Raw genomic sequence first — 23,697 nt, 5'->3', positions numbered from 1 at the left:
ATAACTGTCAAACTGACCCTTTTGGAAGATGGTTATATGTCACCAAGATTTTAGGGGAGGTTATGTTGGCGCTGTTCAATGTCTATCCCCCAAATTCAAATCAGTTAGATTTTTTCAAAAAAATTTGTTAGATTATTCTTGCCCAGGCTTTTTCAAATTTGATTGTAGTGGGGGATTTCAATGCGGTAGTGGATCCCTACTTAGACATACAACCAGGTAGATACATGAAGTCATTAGGAGTACATGATTTAATGAATACTTGTGGTTTAAAGGCTATCTGGAGGATTCTTGATCCCACGGAGAAGGAGTTTACTTTTTGTTCACAAGTGCATAAGTCTTTTTCTCGTATTGACTACTTTTTAGTATCAAATCATATAATACGTCAGATTCTGGAGACCAAATATTACATTATATTACATTAGTGATTTCTATTCTGCCAATACCTTGCGATTCGAGGCGGATTACATAAAGGTTTTCAAGAGGTTACAAGAATTGTGACATAGCATAAGAGATATCATAAGAGTTACCAGTGTTCTCCCCAGGGCTTTTTAGCCGGGCAGTCCACCCAGCAAATTTAGATGACCACCCGGCTGTCATCTATTGGGAATCCTGCTGCTGCTGCCGCTCAACATAAAAAAAATTCCCCCAAAAAACCATCTCTCACCAGCTTGGAGATGCAAACACATGCTTCGGGGCTCTAAGGTGTGCGTGCCGGCTTCCCTTCTCTTCCCTCTGAAACCGGAAGTTACGTCCTGGGAGGGGGAAGAGAAGGGAAGCCGGCACGCACACTTTAGATCCCTGAAGCATGAGTTTGCTACGGGCTAAGGCAGGAGACTGGTGAACGACGGATAGAAGCTTACAACTTGCTTCAGGCCTTCCTTGCTGCCAGGTCCTACCTACTTTCTGTTTCCGAGAAGGCAGGACCCGGCAACGAGGAAGGCCCGAAGCAAATTGTAAGCTTCTATCCGTCGCTGACCTATGCCTAATGAGGCAAAAAATCACGAGGCAAAGGTAGCCTCCCCTTCGCTTGCTTGGAAACTTCACCGCAGCGCAGGATGCCTATGGTGCAGAACAGGATACTGAACAAATTTGACCTCGCACTCTCTTCTACGCTGTCCTTCCCAACCTCGTAGCGAACAAGGAATCTTTCTGGGAGCTCGAGTACGTGACGTCATTGTGCAAGGGGGTTGCTGGTAGTAGAATTCAGGTGGACTGGTCTGGACTTCTATGTTATAGGGGGTGTGAGTGACATATAACTCCATGATTGATATGACTGATTACTAATTGACAAAGGGCCAAAATTCATTTGTGGATATGTTTTGATATTATTTTATATTTAGCAATTTGTCACTGGAAAAAAAACTGTGCAGGTCCAGTAGTACAGTGGTATTTCCCCCCCCCAGGATTGTAAAGTTATTTAAAGTTTGTTTAGTTCTTGGTAGGATAGTAATTGTGAATCATTTCTAACCAAAATTTGTATGTCTACTCAGTAAACAGGGACGTTCAAGATGCTGAGTGCAAAAAAAAAAAAAGAGAGAAAACTTAAAAAATGGTGAACATGTGTCATATGAATATAAAGGAGTGAAAAAGCTAATATAAGGGGCCTTTATGCAAAAACTTAAATAGCTATGTGTAGAAAATAGCTCGGTTTGCTTCTTGGAGATAAGGATTTTTTAAATTGAAAATGCAAAATTATGCCAAAATTTCTGGGATGTGGTCATTCATCCCCCTTCCTCCCAGCAGGTCTACCATCTCTCCTCCCACACTAGGTCCAACGTCCATAGTCAGTGGAATGCTTTTTTGTTTGGGAGGCCCAAAAGCACTGCCCAGGCTCCACCCCAGACCCTGCCGCCATACTAATAGTAGTACTAATTGTAAATGCCATTTCTTCCATTCATTTTTCACATACACACAATATAATCTTAATAATACATAATGGTAACCACAAAATTAAACTACACAAAGCACACTCTTTTACCCCCCTCCCCACCTTGCACAGCATTTCTTCCTCTCTCCGCCACCCCCATGTGCAACGTCCACCATATCTCTCTCATTCCTTCCCTTGATGCAAAGGGAGTGAGGAAAGAAAGATAGAGGGATCCAGGGTATATCGCTCCAACTCCTTCTACTGCCATATCCAACATTTCTCCCTCTCTCATCCCCCCTGGATTGTGTGCAGCATCTCTTGCCCCTGTCCACCAACCCCATGACCAACATTTCTCCTTCTATTACCCCTCTCCAGAACCATGCGACATCTCTTCCTCCATTCTCTCCACCAACAGGTCCAACATTCTTCCCTCTTGCATCTGTCCCACTGTTCCCTCTCCACCACCACACCCAACATTTCTTCCTCTCATCTCTCTCTACCATACTCCTCTCCCACTAACATTTCCAACAATTCTCTTCCTATACCCAACATTCTCCTCTTTCTTCCTTTCCCCAGGTACACCATCTCTTTCCCTCACATCCATGCTCAACAATTTTCCCTTTCTATTCCCTCCACCTCAGCATCTCTTTCTTTCTATCCTTCCATCCTATGTCCCAAGTTCATGCCCCTTCCCTCCCTTCCTTCTGTATCCCAAGTTTGTGCCCCTCCCTTCTTCCTTACAGACTTTGTCTTAAATTTATGTCCCCTCTCTTCCTTCTGTGTCCCAAGTTCATGCTTCCACCCTCCTTCCTTCCTTTGTCCCAAGTTCATGCCCCTTCCTTCTGTATCCCAAGTTTGTGCCCCCTCCTTCCTTCCTTACTGACATTTTCTCTGCGTATAGTGTGCTTTATGTTTTTAAAATTTTATTGTTGGTAGATCATTTTGATTTGGTCATTTTAAAAGTAGCTCGCAAGCCAAAAAAGTGTGGGCACTCCTGCTGTAGAGCCATTTCTTGTATGACTGGATGAGCTATATTTATCTTTTTTTTTTTTAAGTTGTTTAAATTCATGCAGAAATAAATGGCTAGATTGAACCTAATGAGTTCATTAACGCCTTTCCCTTTTTTAAACCTCTATACCATTTGAAAGAGGGCGCATATCTAATTATTCCCTTCTAGAATTGGATACTTCTTAAATTTAATAAAAATATTCTGGCACAAGTATCAAACCTTAAAAAAAGGAAGTCATATTTAGCATTGGAAAATAATAAACTAATAAAAAAATAGTACACATTTATGGCTCCTTTTACTAAGTTGCGATAGTGGTTTTAGCGTGCGCTTAGCACGCGCAGAATTGCCATGTGAAGTAGACGCTAACGCCAGCATTGAGCTGACTTTAGTTTTCCCCGCTTAGCGCAGGGGTTTGCGCGCGCTAAAAATGCCAGCGCACCTTATTAAAAGAGGGGGTTAATTTTCCCCATCCCATCCCACCTGGCTACTTTTTCATGCCACCCGGCTGGAAAAAAATTTCTGGGGAGAACACTGAGAGTTACATAAGAATTACCAAAGAGTTGTCGAGATCCTATTATAATAACAGATCATGCGGGTATTTGGTTGAGTTTTCAGTTTGATAAAGAATCTGTTCATGCCCCAATGTGGAGATTCAATAATGCTCTGCTCGCTGATACTACTTTTGTGGAGGAAATGGAAATAAAAAATTTGGAATTCTTCCAACTTAATGCATCAGAAGAGTTATCTTTTGAAATCATTTGGGATGTGTTTTTTGTTTTTCAAATTCTTTATTGATTTTCAAACTACAAATGCGCAATAATGATTCACATATATGTACATTATATAAAAAGCACAACAAAACTTACAAATATTACTACACAAATAAATTTTTCCTACTCTCCCATTTAAAAAACAAATACATCAAACCTTCAGGAAACTATTCATAAAATCCTTGGATCAATATTAATACCATTCCCTTCCCTTCCCCCCCAGGATGTATATGTGTACTTGTCTATTAAATAAAACTCAATTATTCTTCTTTACAGTATTTAGCCAATGGGTCTCAAACATCCATAAAATTCTTTAAACGATCCTGTTGTATAGCCATACATCGTTCCATTTTATAAGTATAACAGGGATTCCCACCAAAATGAGTAATTCAACCTATCTCAGTTTTTCCAATTTCTTAAAATAAGTTGCATGGCAACCCCTGTCATTACTAATAGAGGTTTGTTATTTTTCATAGATATTTGACTTTTAGCTCTCATAAGAATACCAAATAAAATAGTATCATAAGATAAAGCCACTGGATTCTCTAATATATTATTTACTTGGTCCCAAATAGACCTCCAAAACTAATTCTGGCATCTATTAGACTTGGAACTATCTAATTTATGTAAACGAACAGGGGTCCAAAAAGCTCTATGTAATAAGAAAAACCAAGTTTGTCTCATAGATGCTGACACCATACATTTCATCCTTCAAGTCCAAATTCGTGGCCATTGAGACACAGTAATCTGATGCTTAATCTCAATGCTCCAAATGTCACGAAGACATAGTCTGGGCTAACCTCTCTATTTAGGTGTCCTATAAGAGATTGCATGTGCTACAGTGTTAATGTTTTAGCTGATACCTGTAGTCTCTTAAGCCACTGAATCTGTTTCTTTTACTAAAAATGGAAATGGTTAGCATTAGTCTTCTGTCTTTTCTGTGCTGAGAGCATCAGTGTCTGTTGTTTTGTGTAAATGCATAAGGTTTTGCAAGCAATCTGAGTTATGGCAGCCAACAGAGTAGAAGTTGTCCACTTAATGGATGATCTTGCCAAAACCAGTTTTTCATTTTACAACCCAGTGCAATAATGCAGTGAAATAAGAGCAACTCTTGGGCAATTATTTATTGTAATAGTCATATTCCATTCTTGAAATTGAAAACCTAATGCAGTTTTTGCCAAATTTTGAGCCTGACTTTTTTATGACTGGACAAGGAGCAGTGATTGTTTATAAACTTTAAAACCATGGAGCCAAATTAGTTGTTGGTAATCCCCAGAATTGGCTACCCATAGTAAAAGATACCAGTTCATATCCACTGTTTGTTGCTTTGAATTCAACCAGAAAAAGGCATCTAGTAATAAGATGACCAACCAAAATAAGGTTAAGGGCTGCATTACCAGAGGTGTAGCCAGTCCATCAATTTGGGGGATGGCCAGGGTTGGGGGGGGGGGGGCAACACATTCCTCCCTCCTCCTCTCCCTCCCCCCCACATGCGTGCTAAATATATTGTTGCTGGCAGGAATGTCAAGGCCACACCAGCCTAATAAGAGGGTGGTGGATGCCTGGAATGGAGGGAGGTGGTGGAAAGGAAAATTGTGATGGAATTCCAAAAAGCGTAAGATGAACACAGAGGATCGCTAATTAGAATATATGAGCAAACTTTTTTGCAGTCCAAATCCAGCCAAGGAGATGGTTTGGATAGGCTGGAGTGAGCTTCAATGGCAACTCCAGTAGTTGGAACCAAAGGACAGTACTGGGTAGACTTCTAAAGTCTTATGGCTCTGAAATAACAAAGAAAAAAGATATTTTAATTTAATCATGAAATTACAATGCATGGGATTACAGAGCAGATTGGATGGACCATTCAAGTCTTTCTTTATCTGCCGTCATTCACTGTGTTACTATGTACCACTTCTCCTCTCTTTCTTGCACTGCAGAAGCCTGTGCCATGCCATGCCATCAGCTGCCAATGCTAGGACTTCTTGTGCACATTGTTCAAGAATTTAGGTGTCGGTGGCTGAAGCAGACCGCCAACCTTTACAAGAAGGCAGCAGTGCAGAGAAGGGGAACAATGACACTGTATTTATTTGGCTGGTGGGGCTTTGGCATCTCTGTCAGCAAAGGGATGCTGAGCCCAAAGTGGGAGAGCCTAGGCCCCAAAAGCTTTCCTGTGGATATGCTATTGTACTAAGCTGCAGTCCCATACTTTAGGCATCGATGGGAAGGATTGGGAATGAAATGAACGGGGAGAGAGTAAATTAGAGAAGAGCCAAATCCAAATGGTTCAATGGTTGGCAGCAGGAGTTCCAAAGAAATAGAGATTATAATACTAGCCTGTGATAGGAGGCACATTTTCCAGTGGGGAGCAGGAGAGCAGAAGAAGAAGCCATTCCAAGGAGCGACTTTTATAGCTGCACTGGATATCTAGCAGCAAAATTTAAGCAAACTAGCAAAAGTGTAGAAAAAAAGCACTCATCTATAGGAGCCCTTTGGAGGAAAGCTCTCTTCTACAACTCTTGCAGTTTTAAAAAACATCTGCTGGTGGTTTCTGATAAAATGTTAAGATTCTTTTTTTAGTTGTTTATAAATTGCAAATTCAGTGGTTGTTTAAGGGTCTATAAAACTCTATCAGGGTTTTAAAAAAATTTTTTTTAGTTCAAGTGCTATTATTGGGTATGCTTTTATGGTTGTGCTTCTTTAACAATTCTTGTATTCTCCATAATAATGAGCATCAGTACTCACATTCCCCAGCCATTAATACACCCATTCACGTAGCACTCATCCCCAAGATTCAGCCCTTTCCCCTTCTTCCCTCAAAGCTGCTGTGGCAGCATATACATTCCCCATCAACCTGTACTCAACATTCTCGTCATGCCTGACCCCTAGCCCTTTCAATGTCCCAGGTTTTTGCATTCTATCTTCTTATCACCTAATCTGATGATTGCCATTTGGAATAGCTATACAGTGGAAGGAAGAGGAACTGGAGGTCCATCTAGAGCAGTGGTCTAAGACAAACCTTTTGCAGGGCCACATTTTGGATTTGTAGTTTAACATCTTTCCTTTCTCAGAACTGACACATTTCAATCACTATATAGAAAATAAAATCATTTTCCCTACCTTTGTTGTCTGGTGACTTTATTTTTCTGTGCTTTTAACTATGTTTCCAGGGCCTTCTTGTCCATTGACTGTTTTTCTCTCTGTCTTCACTTTCTGCCTTGCATCCATCTTTGGCATTAACATTCAATTTTTCTGCTTCTCAAAATCTACGTGTCTATGTCTTCCCTTCCCTTCCTATCTCTTTCTCCTTCCCTCCTTATTTCCATGGTCTGACATTTCTATCCTTCCCCCCCAGTGCAACATTTCTCTTTCCCTTCCTGCTTTCTGCCCCCTGCAGTTCATGTCCCTTCCTGCTTTCTGGCCCCCCTCCCAGTCCAACATTTCTCCCTCTTTTCCACCAGTCCAACATTTTTTTTCTCTCTTCCTCCTGCATGCTTCTCCTCTGGTCCTCCTTCCCTCAACCAAACATCATCTCTCTCTCCCTCCATGAGTCCAACTTTTCACTCTCTGCCCTCTCTCCCTTCCCCAGTGTAACATTTCTCCTTCTGTCCTTCCCATACATCTTTCTCTCTCGATGAGTCCAACATTTTATGCCTCCTGCACGCTTTTTCTCTCTGTCCTTGCTTCTTCCCTCAATGGCATCCCTCCTTTCCACTCCCCAAACCAACATGCTCTCTCCACATGCACCATCTCACCCTCCCCTCCAGTGTGTAGTGCCTTTCCTTTCCCTTCCTTTCTGCCAGGTCCAGCAGTACCCCTTCTCCCTTCCCTGCTCCTCTTGTTCAGCAGTACCCCTTCTCCCTTCCCTGCTCCCTCTGTCCAGCAGTACCCCTTCTCCCTTCCTTCCTCCCCTGTCCAGCAATACCTGTATTTTGCAGCCGCAGTCTTGTACACGATCTCGGACTCTGGGCAGGAAGAGAGGCGCCGGCATCAGCTGACTTGCAACTTCCTGCAGCTGTCACGTATGCCAGCAGATACGCGAAGGCAGGAGTCCTGGCATACGCGACGGCAGCAGGAAGTTGCAAGTTAGCTGACGCCAGCGCCTCTCTTTCTGCCCAGAGTGCGAGATCGGGTATAAGACCGCAGGCCACAAAATAGTACCCGAGGGGCCACAAGTTTGAGACTGCTGATCCTAGAGCTAAAAATATGAGCAGCTAAAGAACCATCAGAATGGGAAAGGCACACAAACTGAATGGATAATATTAGGGACAGTAGTGTTATTTCTGTGTTAATCCCATGACCACGTGTAATGTTTTATTTTGCATTGTGTTTAGTTTCTTGGTGTATAAGAAGCCCTAGATATCTGTAAAATATTAATAACAGAATGAGGTTTGAGAAGCAGGATATTAAAACCTCATTACAACCAAGAAAAAGAAAGCACTAGAACTTAGAAATGTACTGTTGATCTAAAACAGTGTCTTGCAAACTTTGTGAAGCTGCGGCACACTAAAGCAGTGGCCCAAGCTCAAGGGCTTCCGGAAGTGCGGGATGTCAATGCGATGATGTCATGCACATGCGTGATGTCATCACTTCGACCATGCATGCGCGAGGGCCCTTCACACAGGCCTGAGCCACCAGAGGGGTGGCTGGAAGGGAAGAGGTGTGGAGAGGAGAAGAGGTGCGGGTGACAGCTGACTGCCTATAGGATTTACCTCTTGCTGTGAGAGGCATGTTCTGTAGGCAGTCAGCTGGTGCCGGCGCTTCTCCTCCCTGGCGTCTCGCAGCACACCTGGAATCTCAGGTGGCGCACTAGTGTGCGATACACAAATCTAAAGATTTTGGGCAGTTTAAAAAATTGTTGTTGGCATGATAGTAACATTGACAAAAGTATTTTTGACATATTTAGACATGTTATTGCTCTGTTAGTTAAATCTAGATTATGCTATGGATATATAAACACAGTGTTCATGCTAGTAGCATGTTAAGAATATTGCTGCAAGAAGAAGCACTATTTTTTTATTGACATGTTTTGTAACTGTATAGCATTTTGAAATCTTTCCCCTTTTACTCTTCAGTTCACTGGGTTCTCTATCTATTATAGTAATAAAAATCATATTTTTGATTAGCCAAGTTATAAAAAAGTTTTGTGAACATAGATAGCATACTCGTATTTTCAGCCAGTTTTTACTCTTGTTTTGTTTTTTTGTACATTTGCAAGATACAGTACAATTACAAATATTGCTATTATTTATGAAAGGCTGACTTTCTGGAGGGCTTTGAATTACTTGCATCAAAACAGCAGTTGATATCCTTATTCTAGAAAAACTGCTGTTTGTATTAACTATTCTGAATATGGGAAATGCAGGCACTCTTGTATGGTTTATGTATGAGATTCCTTGTAAAGGTACAGTTTCTCTTGTAATACTAATGGAATGGAGAGGTTTGGGGGTAAATGGAAATGTGTTCACATTTTTGACAGTGTTGTAGGACAATACATTAGAGATATGTTTGAAATAATGTAACACTTCTTTAAAAACTGAAGATTAAGCATGCGGATTTTGTACCCTTTCAGTGTCATGCTTTTGAGAGCATAGAAACTTTCAGGTCACTCGTAACATCAAATCAAGAGTGTTCATGTCTCTTAATCTACAGCAGTCATGCATTCTGCTTTGAAAATTACCCCTGAAAAACTTTGCAGCTACTGTATATTTATACCTGCTGTTTGGGAAGCATAGATTTTCAGAATGAGATCACATCCCTACTCTTGAATTATAAAATGTGTGAATGTCCAAGTCTAAAGCCCTCCCAGCCCCACTCTCTCATCAAAGTTTCCTCAAAGAATGAGTAAACCTTTTATGTATACTCGTATAAGCTGTGGATGCATAAATTAACCAACATATCAATAGACCCCTTCAATGAATATTACTACTACTTATTATTTCTATAGCGCTACTAGACATAATGCAGCACTGTACATTAAAACAGAGAAGAGACAGTTCTGCTCAAAAGTGCTTACAACACAAGGTTGTCTCTGTAAAAATCATCCTCATATTGTATGTTAAGATTCTTGAAGATTGTTTTTGTAAATTGATAACTTATGATGTATATGACTTTTTAAAATTCTTTTATAGGGGTAAATGCAGTGTGGCTCTTCTCAACGAAACAGAATCTGTGTTGTCATATCTTGATAAAGAGGTAACTGATTTAATTATTTTAGGTTTTGAATGCCTAAACCCTTAGCTCATTTCTGTTCCCCCCTTTTTTATTTTTTAGGAAACATCTTCATTTGTTCCCCTTTGTTCATTTTAATTTCTAAACTGTTTTCTTATCTTTGTGTAAAAGAAAACCTAACCAAATAAAAAATACATGTTCCCAAATTGGTGCCTTTAAAGATTTACTAAGGCTGAGTGTATAAATTTTTACTCTTAAGTTTAGGAGCATAAAAAGTGGGTGGCAACAGGGGTGATTTTATTATGGGGAAAAGAAGTTAGGAGGTTACCATTGATTTTCAGTACTTGCCTCATAAATTAGGCTCATAAATCTAGGCAAATGAATGACAGGGTCTAAATTTATGAATGTAACTTTTAAGATGCTAAATTAGGATGAATTTTCAGCTAAAAACACAGGGCTCCTTTTTCAAAGCTTCACTACTGATGAGCAGTGCGCTTAATGTGAAGAAGTTCATTCTATTCCCATTGGCTTTTTCACGTTTTGGTAGTGCAGCTTTGAAAAACACAATAACACAATAAAAGGAACCTGCAGGCTTCTAACTTTTGGCTTAAAATAGGGCACAGTTTTAGGAGACTAAGGACCCCTTTTATCAAGCTGTGGTGGAAAATTTTAGCACGGGCTGGTGAGGTAAATGCTCTGACGCTCATTCATTTCCTATGAGTGTGGGAGCATTTACCTCACAGGCCCACGTTAAAACGCTCTACCATGGCTTGATAAAAGGGGGCCTAATTTAGGAGCTCAGTATTTTCTGAATATTGGGCCCTAAATTGCTAAAGATGTTTCTCTATGTTAGATGGAAAGAAGTGATACTTAGGCGATTCATTCACATTTTCTTAGCAGAACTAAAGTCAGGAACCTACATTTATGTTCATGAGTATAAATGAGTCAAAAATTGTGATTTTAAATCCTACTTCTTTTGCAGGAATGTTTATACATGTGAGGGTTAGCAGATACAGTGTTCTCCCCAGAAATTTTTTCCAGCCGGGTGGCATGAAAAAGTAGCCGGGTGGGTCGGGACGGGGAAATTTGGTGTGTGTGTGTGTGTGTGTGGGGGGGGAATTAAATGTGTACTATTTTTATTAGTTAATTATTATTATTTTCCAATTCTCAATATGACTTCCTTTTTTAAGGTTTGACACTTGTGCCAGAATATTTTTACTAAATTTAAGAAGTATCCAATTCTAGAAGTGAATAATTAGATATGCGCCCTCTTTCAAATGGTATAGAGGTTTAAAAAATGGAAATGCATTAATGAAGTCATTAGGTTCAATCTAGCCATTTATTTCTGCATGCATTTAAACAACTAAAAAAAAGAAGATAAATATAGCTCATCCAGTCATACAAGAAACGGCTCTACAGCACCTCTAATAATGTTTTGATCACTAGGTTCCTTCCTGAGGTCTCACTGAGGATATGAAATAGATGTGATCCCCACTTCCAGACCTCTTCCACATAATTTATGGAGAGGTGTTACTGAGCCTTGAAGGAGACCTGTGTGATTGCACTACAGCAAAATAAAAAAGTAGCAGATAAAGATCAAAGTGAGAGCTAGGGAAAAACAGTTTAGGTAAAGATGCAGGTAATAATTAGCAATGTATTAAAAATATTTTATTTTTATTTGCTTATAGTGTCATTTGAAAACTTCTTGATGTTAATACAAATTTAGTTTAGTTCTTTATAGTGTGTGTGTGGGGGGGGGAGGGGGAGGGAGACAACACCTATGTCAACAGTAAAGTTAGAATAGGGTCATTAAATCCAGTGGCGTACCTAGTACATATGACAGCCAGTGCTGATCATTTTTTTACAACCCCCTCCTCTATATAAAAAATATATTTTTAGTAATAATCCATGAGTCACACAACAAGGGTGCACCTAGGAAAAGGCAGCATCTTAAACATTGCAGTGAGCACTAGAACACCAACACATATTGTAAAACTAAACAAGCCAGATCCTGCGCAGTCAGTTGATCCTGTACAGTCGATGCTAACAGAAAGCCATGTTCTTTTCATACACACAGAGCACAGATACACCCTCGCCCAATATGGAATAATCACAAACTAAAAATAGAAATATGTAGACAAAAGTTAAACTGAACCAAGAAACCAGACTCTGCATACAATGCAACACCACAGAAACAGTGACACGTCCCCTAATACTGTGCAAAATATAAAGACAGTAGACGTGAATTTGAAAAAACTGCTACATAACAATCACCACTTTACAAATTAACAAATAGAAATAAAACAAATAATGAGAAATAAGAAAATACCATTTTATTGGACTAATCAATTTTTCAATTAGTTTTCAGAGGCCAAATCTTTCTTCAAGACAGTACAGTATACTGCTGTTATGGTATCCTGTCCTGACCTGAGGAAAGGGGTATAGTCCCCCCCAATTGCCTTATTTCCATTTCCTATTTATAAATCTTAATCAATACAGTTACAATACTACTTGATTCTACGTAAAGCAACAAAAATTTTCTACCTTTTGTCGTTTCTGCTTTAATCATATTCTCTTCGCTCTCTTCTTTCTATTCATGGTTTGTCCTCGCTCCCTTCCATGCAACATCTCTTTGCCCCTTCCACCCAGCCTTTGCCCTCTCTCTACCCCTTTCATCTACTGTCCATCCTCTCTCTGCCCGTTACATTCACTGTCCACCCTCTCTGCCCTTTCCATCCAGTGTCCACCCTTTCTCTGTTTCATATGGCATCTTCCCTCTTTCTATGTCCCTTCAGTAAACTATATCCTGTGCCCTTTCTCTCCTTTGTACATGATTCATTTCAGCTTCATCTCCTCTCCATTTTATTGTCTCTACCCTCTCCTATGCTCTAGCATCTCTCTCTTCTCCTTTCCTTCCCACTCCACCCCATGGTTTGGGATCTCTATCTCCTTCCCTTCTCTCCCCCCATACTCTAGCATCTCTCTCCTCTCCTATCTCTCCCTCCTTCTCTGGCACCTTCTCTCCTTTTTTCCCTCTGGTCTGGCATTTTATATCTCCTTAGTTTCCCATCTCTCCCCCCATGCCCTGGCATCTCTCGCCTCTTCTTCCATCTCCCCCTCCCACTCCATTATCTGACATCTCTTCTTCCTTTCACCTGGTTTGGCATCTGTCTCATCCCTCTCCCCCATATGCCCTGACATCTCCCCCCCCCTCCATAGTCTGGTACCTCCTTTCTTTTCCCTCCCTCCCATGGTCTTGGCATCTCTTTCCTCTCCTCTTCCTTCCCCGGTCTTCCTTCTCCCCTCCCCTTCCACAATTGGGTGTAGCAGCATTTCTCTCCCCTTCCCCCCAAAAAAAAATTGGGTGCAGCAGCAGAACATTTCTCTTCCCCCTCCCCCATTAGGTGCAACAGTAGCATTTCTCTTCCCCCTCCCCCCCATTGGGTGTAGCAGCAGCATTTCTCTTCTCTTCTCATCTCACACACCCGTCGGCAGAGTCGCTACAGACTAAAGCAAGTTGTAAGCTTCCCTCCATCGCTGACCTATCTTCCATAGGTCAGCGATGGAGGGAAGCCTACAACTTGCTGCTCTTGCTTGCTTCGGGCCTTCCTCATTGCTGGGTCCTGCCTTTGCGGAAACAGAAAGTAGGCAGGACCCAACAGCGAGGAAGGCCCGAAGCAAGTAAAGGCAGCAAGTTGTAAGCTTCCCTCTGTCGCTGACCTGTCTCCCGCCTTAGCCTGTAGAGAACTCATGCTCCGGGGCTCTAATGTTTGCGTGCCGGCTTCCCTTCTGGTCTCCCCCCCACCCCCATCCCCGGGACATAACTTTGGTTTCGGAGGGAAGAGAAGTGAAGCCGGCATACATGTTAGAGCCCCAGAACATGGGTTCAAGTCGCTTGCTGGCATAAAAAATAAAAAAGTCAGGCAGGAGTCAAACACTGAACTTTTGGTGGTGAGTCAATCTGTGCCGAATCAGCCCAGGAAATCTCCAAGCCGGTGAGAGGAGTTTTAAAAAAATGTTGAGCAGCAGCAGGATTCACGATCGAGATGACAGCCGGGCGTTCATCTAAATTAGCCGGACGAAGCGCCCGGCTAAAAGACCCTAGGGAGAACACTGAGATAGGTAACCTGAATGGGGTAATAAAACTCTTGAAAATTATGAAAAAATATCAAAAGTTTTGAGAGGGAATTTTCAAAGCCATGTGGGGGGAATTTATCCACGTGAGCCACTGTTAAGACTTGTTATTTTGCTGTTAATCCCAGCTATTAGAAACTACATCTCATTGCACAAATGGGACCTGTGCTAAAATACCTTTAAATAATTTAGTTTACGGTACTAGACCTCTACATAAGAACTAGAGAATCACGGGGAAAAATTTGTATACTTAACCTCCAACCCCATTATGCTGTTCCTTCCTTACATAATTATGGAGAGGATGCAGTATATAAACTTAAGATTTAGTTTAGTTTAGTCACCATCTCATACCCACGACCATCGTCCCTGTCCCCGCCCCATCCCCGCAACCACTGTGTCCACCCCCATCCCCGCAACTACTTCCCCGCAGCATTCATACAAACCTCAGTACTGCAATATTTAGCTTATTCCTTCCTTATAAATCAAAGTTCTAGCTGCTGAACTAGAGAAAGAGATGTTCAGCTGGCAGGGCTTCGTTTATAAATTTTTAGCAACAAAATTAATATACTACATTATCCTAAAGAAAAAAAAAAAAAAAAAAAATAGAAATTTTTTTTCTACATTTGTTGTCTGGTTTCTGCTTTCCTCATCTTCTCATTCAATTCCTTCTATCCACTGTCTGTCTTCTCTCTGCGTCCTCCATTTGATCTGTTACTGTGCCTCTCCCTTCATCCCGCCCCCCCAAAAAAATTGGTCTGGCACCCATCTTCTTCCCTCCGCTCCCCCCATAGTCTGGCATCTGTCTTCTTCCCTTCCAGTATCTTCTCCCCATTTTCTGTTCCCCATTTCCCTCCAGCGTCTTCTCCCCACTCTGTCTTCCTCATTTCCCTTCAGCGTCTGTTCCTTTCCACTGCCCTTCAGCACCCCTTGCGTGGTTCCAGCATCTCTCTCCTTCCTTCCCCCTTTCCTTTGCAGCACTTTTTAAGTTTACAGAGTAACTTGTTGAAGCTGCTGGATCCTGCCTGAAGTCACTTGCGTTTGTGGGCGGAAGCTTCCCCTCTGACGCAGCTTCCGGTTGCGTCAGAGGATAAGCTTCCGCCCATAGACGCATGCGATTTTAGGCAAGCTCTGGCGGCTTCAACAAGTTACTCTGTAAACTTAAAACACACCTGAAGGTAAGGGGAAGGGAGGGAGATAGATAGATTTGGCCAGTAGGTAGGAAGGAAGGAGGGGGGCAAAGCACGATCTGTGACCGCGCGCGTTCCTTCCTTAACTGCGGGGACAAGGCCATTCATCACTCCACAGGGTGGTGGATGGCCTTGTCCCTGTACCTGCAGTGAGCACTTTTTCCCTCTACCATTTTGGCGGGTTATCCGCGGCTACCCGCAGCTAGCCACGGGTAACAGCCACCGTGTCATTCTCTAATAAGATCATAAGAATAGCCTTACTGGGTCAGACCAATGGCCAATCAAGCCCAGTAGCCCGTTCTCACGGTGGCCAATCCAGGTCCCTAGTACCTGGCCAAACCCAAGGAGTAGCAACATTCCATACTACCAATCCAAAGGCAAGCAGTGGCTTTCTTCATGTCTTTCTCAATAACAGACTATGGACTTTTCCTCCAGGAAATTGTCCAAACCTTTCTTAAGACCAGGTGGCAGAAATATAAGAAAACGTTTTTCAAACCTAAGATCTGTTCGATGCAATCCTTCATTTCCCCACACTTGTTCTCCCACTCCTCCTTTATGTTTTTCTGATTGGTTAAGACTTAAAAATGATTGAAAACACAGCTGCTTGTTACAGTGTTTTATTCCAGTGGCACAGTGGGTGTATTTTAAAGGAAATATTTTAAGAATTTGGTTTGGGATATTTATTCCCTAGTTTTTTTATGTTTGTAGTTATGCAAACCGCCTAAATAAATAAATATAGGTCGGTCTGTAATGAGCTTCTACTGAAAGTTTGATATGTAATTTTGATGTGCATTTAACATTTATAGCAAAAATCTGATATGAATAGTCCATTTTTATCAGAATTGTGTCCAGCAGGTTTTAGTGTTGTTCATAATCCAAGAATACGAAAAGAAGGGGAGGTCTTGCTGTTATCTACAAAGATATTTTTCCAGGTAATGCTGGTAGATTCAGTAATGGCTCTTGGTTTAGAGCTGCTGATTTGCCAACGTCAGGGTGCTTCTGTTTCTAGTTCTGTAGGGATAATGTTGATATATGGACTTCCAGGATCTTGAGCAGGCATTCAGCAACAGCTTTATGAAACTATATTGCAGTTGTATGCCCCTTTTACTTGTTTGTTTTAGGAGACTTAAATCTCTATTTTGAGGATGCCCTGGACATAAATGGACTAATTTTATATATTTTTTAGATTATTTGTAGATATCTTTGTTCATTATTGTTCCAGCATGAGAGAGGGCATTCACGTACATTGTCCCCAGCCACTAATATACCCATTTATGTAGTACTCTCATCCCCATTCTTTAGTTCAGGGGTGTCCAATGTCGGTCCTCGAGGGCCGCAGTCCAGTCGGGTTTTCAGGATTTCCCCAATGAATATGCATTAAAAGCAGTGCATGCAAATAGATCTCATGCATATCCATTGAGGAAATCCTGAAAACCCGACTGGACTGCGGCCCTCGAGGACCGACATTGGACACCCCTGCTTTAGTTCTTTTCTCCTCCTTCCTTCATTATAATAATAATAATAACTTTATTCTTCTATACTGCCATAGTCAGATGACTTCTAGGTGGTTCACATCGAAGAGGGCTGTACAATCAGCAAATTACAGAATGCAAGAAGTGAGGGTACAACTTATTACACAAGAAATAGATAAAAGGAAAATATGAAACTTAAGTAAGAAATATGGATCTCATGTATGCAACCCAGGGAATAGAAACTGGACAATCAACGAGTTGCAGAATGTGGAAAATGAGGGAACAACATATTACACAAGAAATAGACAGAGGGAAAATAAAACTTAGGAAGTTTAGTGAGGCTTCTGTTTAGAAGATGAATCTGTGAAACAGTACAGTTTTAATTTCTCTCTGAAAGGCACCGCCTGGCTCCATTGATGAAGGCACAGAGTCAGCATATACACTCCCCATCAATCTGTACTCAACTTTCTTTCCTTATGATAACTTCTACAATCTACACCAATAACATTTCTAACTTCTTGTCATTGACACTCAGTCCCACGGTCAGATCACTATCAAATTTTCTTTTAAACATTTTTGTTTAGACCATGCTTTACTTTTTTTACCTATAGAGACAAAATTGATTGAACTTTTGGTCTCAAGTTAGTCAAATCTTAAACTGACTCAAAAGCTGTGTTATTCAGAAGGAATTTTTCTCTTTTTGAAGTTCTGGACTTTGTTGTACCTTTTGACAAACTAAAGTTTTCTAAACATTTATCTGCCCCATGGTATACTGCCTATCTACAAGAATTCAAATTAGTTTGTCGCTGACTGGAGTGCCCATGGTGCAAATCATGCGACCTTTTTCTCAAAAATATCTTGGAGACAACATATAAAGATGGAAACTGTTGAGTTAAAAAAGACTTATTAGCTAAACTAATTGGAGTTCCTTATTCAGATCAGAAAAAGTTATTTCAAATAGTAAAATTTTCTCCGAGGACAAGTAGGCGAGTTGTATTCCTACATGTGGGTGATATCATCTGATGCAGCCCGTTGTGGATTCTGCCTAGTATATATTAATTAAAGAAAATTCTAGCATTGTCCCACCATGCATACCTGGATGCTTTTCTATCTGATGCATGAGCATGGGTCTTTTCATTCTCTTAGAGTAGACCCCAGGACTGATTAGCATTAGACCCAAAAGTTCACAAACAGGATAATTCATTTTAAGTCTTGTTTACCTTCCTCCATCTGTGGGAGTCATAGTCTTAATGTCTGTCCCAATATTAGAAGGCCTATATCAAACATTACTTTTTTTTTTTTTTAAATGAAACTAATCAAATCCCTAGTTGGGCTGCAATTTGTTCAGTATTTGGACAAACAGACAAATTTATATCCTTCTCAGTATGGGGTTAGGAGTTTCATAGTACTGAAGCTCTTTCTCCTGTATTGGGAACAATGATCGAAAAAACTTCAAGTTTAGGTAGCCAGATTGTGTTGTTCCATTTTAATTTACTGACTGTTTTTTGTATGGTTGACCATCCTTTATGTTGGAAAGATTTAGTGAAATTGGAATTTCAGGGCTCTGTTTATAATTGTTTTAATAAATTTTTGATTTGTCTAAATGACTTTGTTCTGAATAATGGTGTGTGTTCGTCTACTTGGTAGCTTCCCTGTTATCACAAGACTCATCATGTTTTCTAGTCTTGTATAATATTTTTATGACTTCATTGTCTTCTATTGTTTTGGGATTTTATTGGTGCACATTTGAATTTATACACTGATGATACCTTAATGTTGATTCCAGTGTCTAGTGATCTAAGTTATGCTTATGCAAATATATCAGACTCATTAATTAGATCAAAAGGTGGGCTTCTTCACATTTGAAGCTGCATATAAATAAATCTAAAGCATTTCGGTTAAGTAGGTTGTTGTTGTTTGGAATTTTTTTTTTTTTTTTTTTTAGCAAATTTATCAACTGCTGCTCTGTTAGGATAGGGTGAGTCTTTTACTCATGGAGAGTACCTCTAGAATCCTGGGAATAATTTTAGATTCTTCGTTGTTATTTGAACCTCAGATTACCAACTTAAATAAGAATAAATTATTATTATTATTAATTCAGTTTGATCATGTTTTTATGAAGATTGTTTTGCTCTGTTAGTACAGCTGTTGATTCTTTCTCAACTGGACTATTGTAATTTGTTTTAACATTGATATTACTAGCAAGTTAGAGAAGTTTCATCTTTTATAAAAAAAAGAACTGACAGGATGACATTTAGTTGTAAGAGTTTTGATAGGGCCCTCACCTTTATAGGTAAAACTTCATTGCCTCTTGGTCCAAGTTCTCATATCTTTTAATGACACTTGCTTGATTTTCAAAGCTTTGAAAGGTCTAGCTTCTGAGTATGTATATTCAGTTTGTTGGAAAGGCCAAAGACAATTCAAACTTTTTGTTCATTAGATCGTGCCTGTTAATTTTTCTTAAAGCTAGGTGTACAGTATATGCATAAAATGACTTTGGAGAGCTGTTTTTCTAATTAGTCTGCTTATATTTGGAAGTCTTACCTGTATCAAACAGCAGGCATCTTACTTATCTTTTCATAAACATAAGAAACATTTATTTTATAGTCTGTGTGCATACTCCCTCTGTCTTTTACCTAAAGGGAGGTATAAATTTTGTGGGCATTTCTGTGCCTGGGTACCCATTGTCAAAGAAAACCTAAGGTTACAGTTTTCCCTTAAAAATTGCTGCTTCCTTATCTCTGCCAGATGAGCCCAAATGAGTAGGTTTTGTTCCCTTACCCTTTTGGGGGGGGGGGGGTGGGGTGCTGCCTTCAAATCTTCAGGAATTTTGTCTTCACTTTTTCTTGAAAATTGCTTCATACTCTTCACCTAGGTGGATTACTGAAAACATAACATAACAGTGCGTTTGTATACCGCAACATCATCGCAGTGCTGTGCGGTTTACAATAAAGTAAAAGAAAACTGTACAAACAGGAATATTACAATTCAATGATTAAAAATGTTTTTCTTGAAAAGAAAGGTTTTTAACAATTTCCTAAAATTTAAGTAAGAGTTGGAACTAGAGATCAGCTTACTAAAACTCTTATCCCAAAAGGGCTGCCTGATAAGTCGTAGTTTTGTTTAAAAAAAAATCTTAAATAGGCAACCTTGTACTGAGGGGAATGCAAAAAAAAAAAATAAAAAAAATCTACATTGGAGCAAAGCGTCTTCAGTTAACAAAAGTAAAAATATATGGGTAGGTATTAAACCATATCTGAGAACTTCATTAAAGATAAATTCTGTCCTTGGTCAGTGGTTGTCTTGTGTCATACCTAATATGACCATTTAAACTAAACCTTAGGTTTGTATACCGCACCATCTCCACAAGCGATAGATAACGTGTCAAAGCAGCTCCTGATTCGTGTAACCATGACTTTAGTACAAGGAAGTGGCGGTTGAAAAATACCGCGAATTACTGAGAACCAAAATTTGTGGGGGTTTACTGTAAATTTCCAGTCATATCTTTGTATCTAAGAAAAAGTTATCTAATTGTGTAGGATCCAGAAATGAGTAAGTGTTCCCTTGATGGCTTATCATGCCACTTACACAGGAACTTAAGAAAAAAACCAAAACAACTTGCCCCATAGCCAGTGCCCTAACTTTCACCTAAAAAAAGCATTTCTTTCATAATTGTCATCCAAGCCACATCTGGAAATCTGCAGTTTTTGTGCATAGAATAATGTGGGCTTTTTTTTTTTTAAGTAAGATTTCAACATAATTGATTTGTCCTATACTGTGAGAAAGGAGACTAAAGCATGGCCAGGATGGTGATTTCATCTTGAGAAGTCTCCAAAGAATCTGTCAGGTCAAAGCTATCAGGTCACATCGGCACATCAAACTTTTGTCACCTTCCTCCTCTACAACTGTATTCCTGGGTAGATAGTAACATTTTTGAAACCACTTCAGTGAAGGTATTTCTTAAACAGAATGTCTGGGGGTAAAAAATAAGTTATTACAGGTAGGTATTACAGGAACTATAGATTCTTGGCTTTAAATAAGTTTTCGTGACTTTTTCCTTATGGGGAAGACTGGCTATCTTTAATACCAGGAACAAAGATAACCTGCAAAGTGGCTATCCGAGATTGTAATCTATTAGTTCCATCTTCCCCTCCAGTTCTTCAGATTTCCCACCACTGTTTAGCTGAGATACAGATCCTTTCAATAAACTTTCAGTTCTTATCCTAGGAATAATCAGTGGATTTCCCCAAGCCATCTCAATAATGGCCGCCTATACACTTCTTTTTTAGGAAATTAGCCAAACCTTTTTTAAACCCTGCTAAGCTAACTGATTTCACCACATTCTCTGGCAACAAATTCCAGAATTTAATTACACGTGTGAAGAAATATTTTCTCCAGTTTGTTTTAAATCTACTACTTAGTAGCTTCATCGCATGTACCACCTCAAAACCGATCAATAATATTTTCCTTAGTTGATATTGGTTTTTTTTTAAAATCTACCGTGTTTCCATGAAAATATATTAATTTTGGATCAAAAAAACGCACTAGGGCTTATTATTTTCATGTATAACAATCATCTCACCCTTCCTCTCATCCACACCAGTTCTTCCTGTTTCCTTTCTCCCCCCCCCCATGTGCAGCATCTATCCTCCCCTCTCACCCATCCCCTTGTGTAGCATCTTTCTATCCCTCCCTCCCATACCCCTGTGCAGCAGAACCCCACCGACTCTCTCACCCATACCCTTGTGCAGCATCTTTCTATCCCTCCCTCCCATACCCCTGTGCAGCAGAACCCCTCCGACTCTCTCACCCATACCTTTGTACAGCATCTTTCTATCCTGTCGACCCTTCCACCATGAGACTGACATACCTCCGCTCTGAGGCCTCCAAAAACAGCAGTGGCGACAGCACTCTGAACGGGCTGCTTTGCGGCCTTCTCCGTTGGGGCCTTCCCTTTTCTGCATCACTGATGATGTCATCAGTGATGTGGCAGAGGGAATGCCCTGGCTGGGGAGTCCGCAAAGCAGCCTGTTCAGAGTGTTGCCGCCGCTGCTGTATTTGGAGGCCTCGGATATACAGTATGTCAGTCTCATGATGGGAAGGTCAGTGGGGTTCTGCTGCACAGGGGGACGGGAGGGAAGGATAGAAAAATGCTGCACAAGGAGATGGGTGAGAGTGGAGGAAAGATGCTGCACATGGGATTGGGGGGGCAGTACTAGTGTCAGGGATTTAGTTGGGGAGTGTCAGGGACATTTGGGAGGGCTTCGGAGGTTGATCTTAACTAGGGCTAATTTTTGGGGTAGGGCTTATATTGGAGCACCTTTAAAAATCATGCTAGGGCTTATTTTCAGGGAAAAATGGTATATAAAGGTGTATATGCGTGATGTCAATATCTAAAAAATGCTTTTGTAGCAGCACCCTCTGCTGAAATGCCTTATTAATTTTTTTAAGTAACGGGGCTAACTAGATAATTTTGGAATAGAAATTGTTAAATGTCCCACATTATCCATCTAGAAAGAGGATGAGATTTGGGACATTGTGGGGGTAGCACCATGCATACATATAACTTATGTGTTTCAGAAGCAATATTCAGCTGCTACATGTATAAATTATACTTCTAAGTGGACTGTACTAGAAGTATAACTTGAAATGTCTGACTTAGACTTTCAGGGTTATAGGTAGATATTCAGCAGCAATTCTATAATTTGGCACCAATAAGTAGGTGCCACAGTAGGGTGTTCTTAGCAGCAATTTTGTAACAGCGTTTAGGCATGACTAAGTTGTTTAGCATTCTAGTGCAAACCTGCTTTGGTGTGCCAAAAGTTAGATGTGATCACTTACACCAGGTCAGTAGCTGGTGTAAGTGGGCCCACCAAGATGCTCCAATCAGTGAATGCAACTGATAGTATTCTATAAGTTGTGTGGTGATGCCTTACAGTACCTTACATTATAGCGCCTAGTGCAAATATGCATGTCACTATTGATTATTGATGCCAATGACACATGCAAGTGGTGCATAATTCTAGATGTCTGTTACTGAAATTGCCTTGATAGTGTTGATGATCATATGTATTACTGGAAATACATTTCAATTTATCTATTGACAACATAGCTGAATATTGATCTTGTGTATACTTGTTCATGGAATACACAGACACACACTCTTACACTTTCTTTTACACAACTGTTTCCTGTTTGTTGTTTTCTGGTTCTGTTTTCAAGGATTCCTTTTTCTATTCATTGGTATATGATCCCTCATTGAAAACACTTTTGGCGGATAAAGGAGAAATCAGAGTGGGACCACGATATCAAGCAGACGTACCAGATAAGCTACTAGAAGGTAAAAATGAGGGTTGTCAGAAAAAAAAAATTTTTTTTAACAAACTTATGCGCATGTGGAGTAGTTAGGTGCATATGTCTCAGTTTGATGCTATATTCACACATGTTACAATGCCCACGGATTATGTTCTCCTGGTTTCCTGATGTTCGGATCATATCTAAAAACTGTGAATGTACCAAGCGCTGCTTCAGATTTTGTTGTTTAGAGAATGCAAATCTGGGTAACTCTTGAAATTCCTGATGTTATTGCATAATACCCCAGTGTTGTTTGATGACTCGTTTGATCTGAAAAGCTAAGGTGGAATATGGGAGTACACAGACCAATGCTTGTTCATCATGTTTAGGAGCAGGATTTAATAATAAAGATCGCTTGGCATATAGAGCTCTTTTATAAGCTGCATTTAAAGCTAAGTGAACACAGTGGTGGCAGTTTTTTGGGGTTTTTTTGCTAAGAAAGAGAAGATACAATTTCCTATATATTGAAGTATTCTAAAAACTTGAACCTTCTTTATTAAACAACTATTCTTAGAGTCTTAAAGTGTGATCATGGACTTATGAAGTTGCAATGACTGGAAGGTGAACTCTTTTTAGGGAGGTTTAGCAGCCTTCCCTTCAGTTTCATATCTCTGAGCTTTTTTTATATAGTCACTCGGATCACACTTTATAGACTAGTTTTCATTGAAGCCAGTTTGGTGTGGTATTTAAAGATGGATGTAAGGCAGAAAGTGAAGGAGAGAAAAACAGCAAATGG

General features: G+C 40.2%; 1 protein-coding gene across 5 annotated transcripts in view; it reads left to right on the top strand.

Moving 5' to 3' along the window:
• MTA3 (metastasis associated 1 family member 3) overlaps positions 1-23,697 on the top strand; it is a 459,795-nt gene that overhangs the window by 135,616 nt on the left and 300,482 nt on the right. For all 5 annotated transcript variants that reach the window (XR_004538871.1, XM_033939005.1, XM_033939006.1 and 2 more), the window contains exons 5-6: positions 9,775-9,838; positions 22,830-22,947. Coding sequence is in view for 4 of the 5 variants with exons in the window: in XM_033939005.1 (XP_033794896.1) it covers positions 9,775-9,838; positions 22,830-22,947 (182 nt within the window). In the remaining variant the exon portion in view is untranslated. The remainder of the gene's footprint in view (positions 1-9,774; positions 9,839-22,829; positions 22,948-23,697) is intronic.

Source organism: Geotrypetes seraphini, chromosome 3 (genome assembly GCF_902459505.1).
Source record: "Geotrypetes seraphini chromosome 3, aGeoSer1.1, whole genome shotgun sequence".
In the NCBI taxonomy this organism is placed as follows: Eukaryota; Metazoa; Chordata; class Amphibia; order Gymnophiona; family Dermophiidae; genus Geotrypetes; species Geotrypetes seraphini.
Note: the sequence above shows the minus strand (reverse complement) of the source record. Positions and strands in the feature narration are given on the sequence as shown.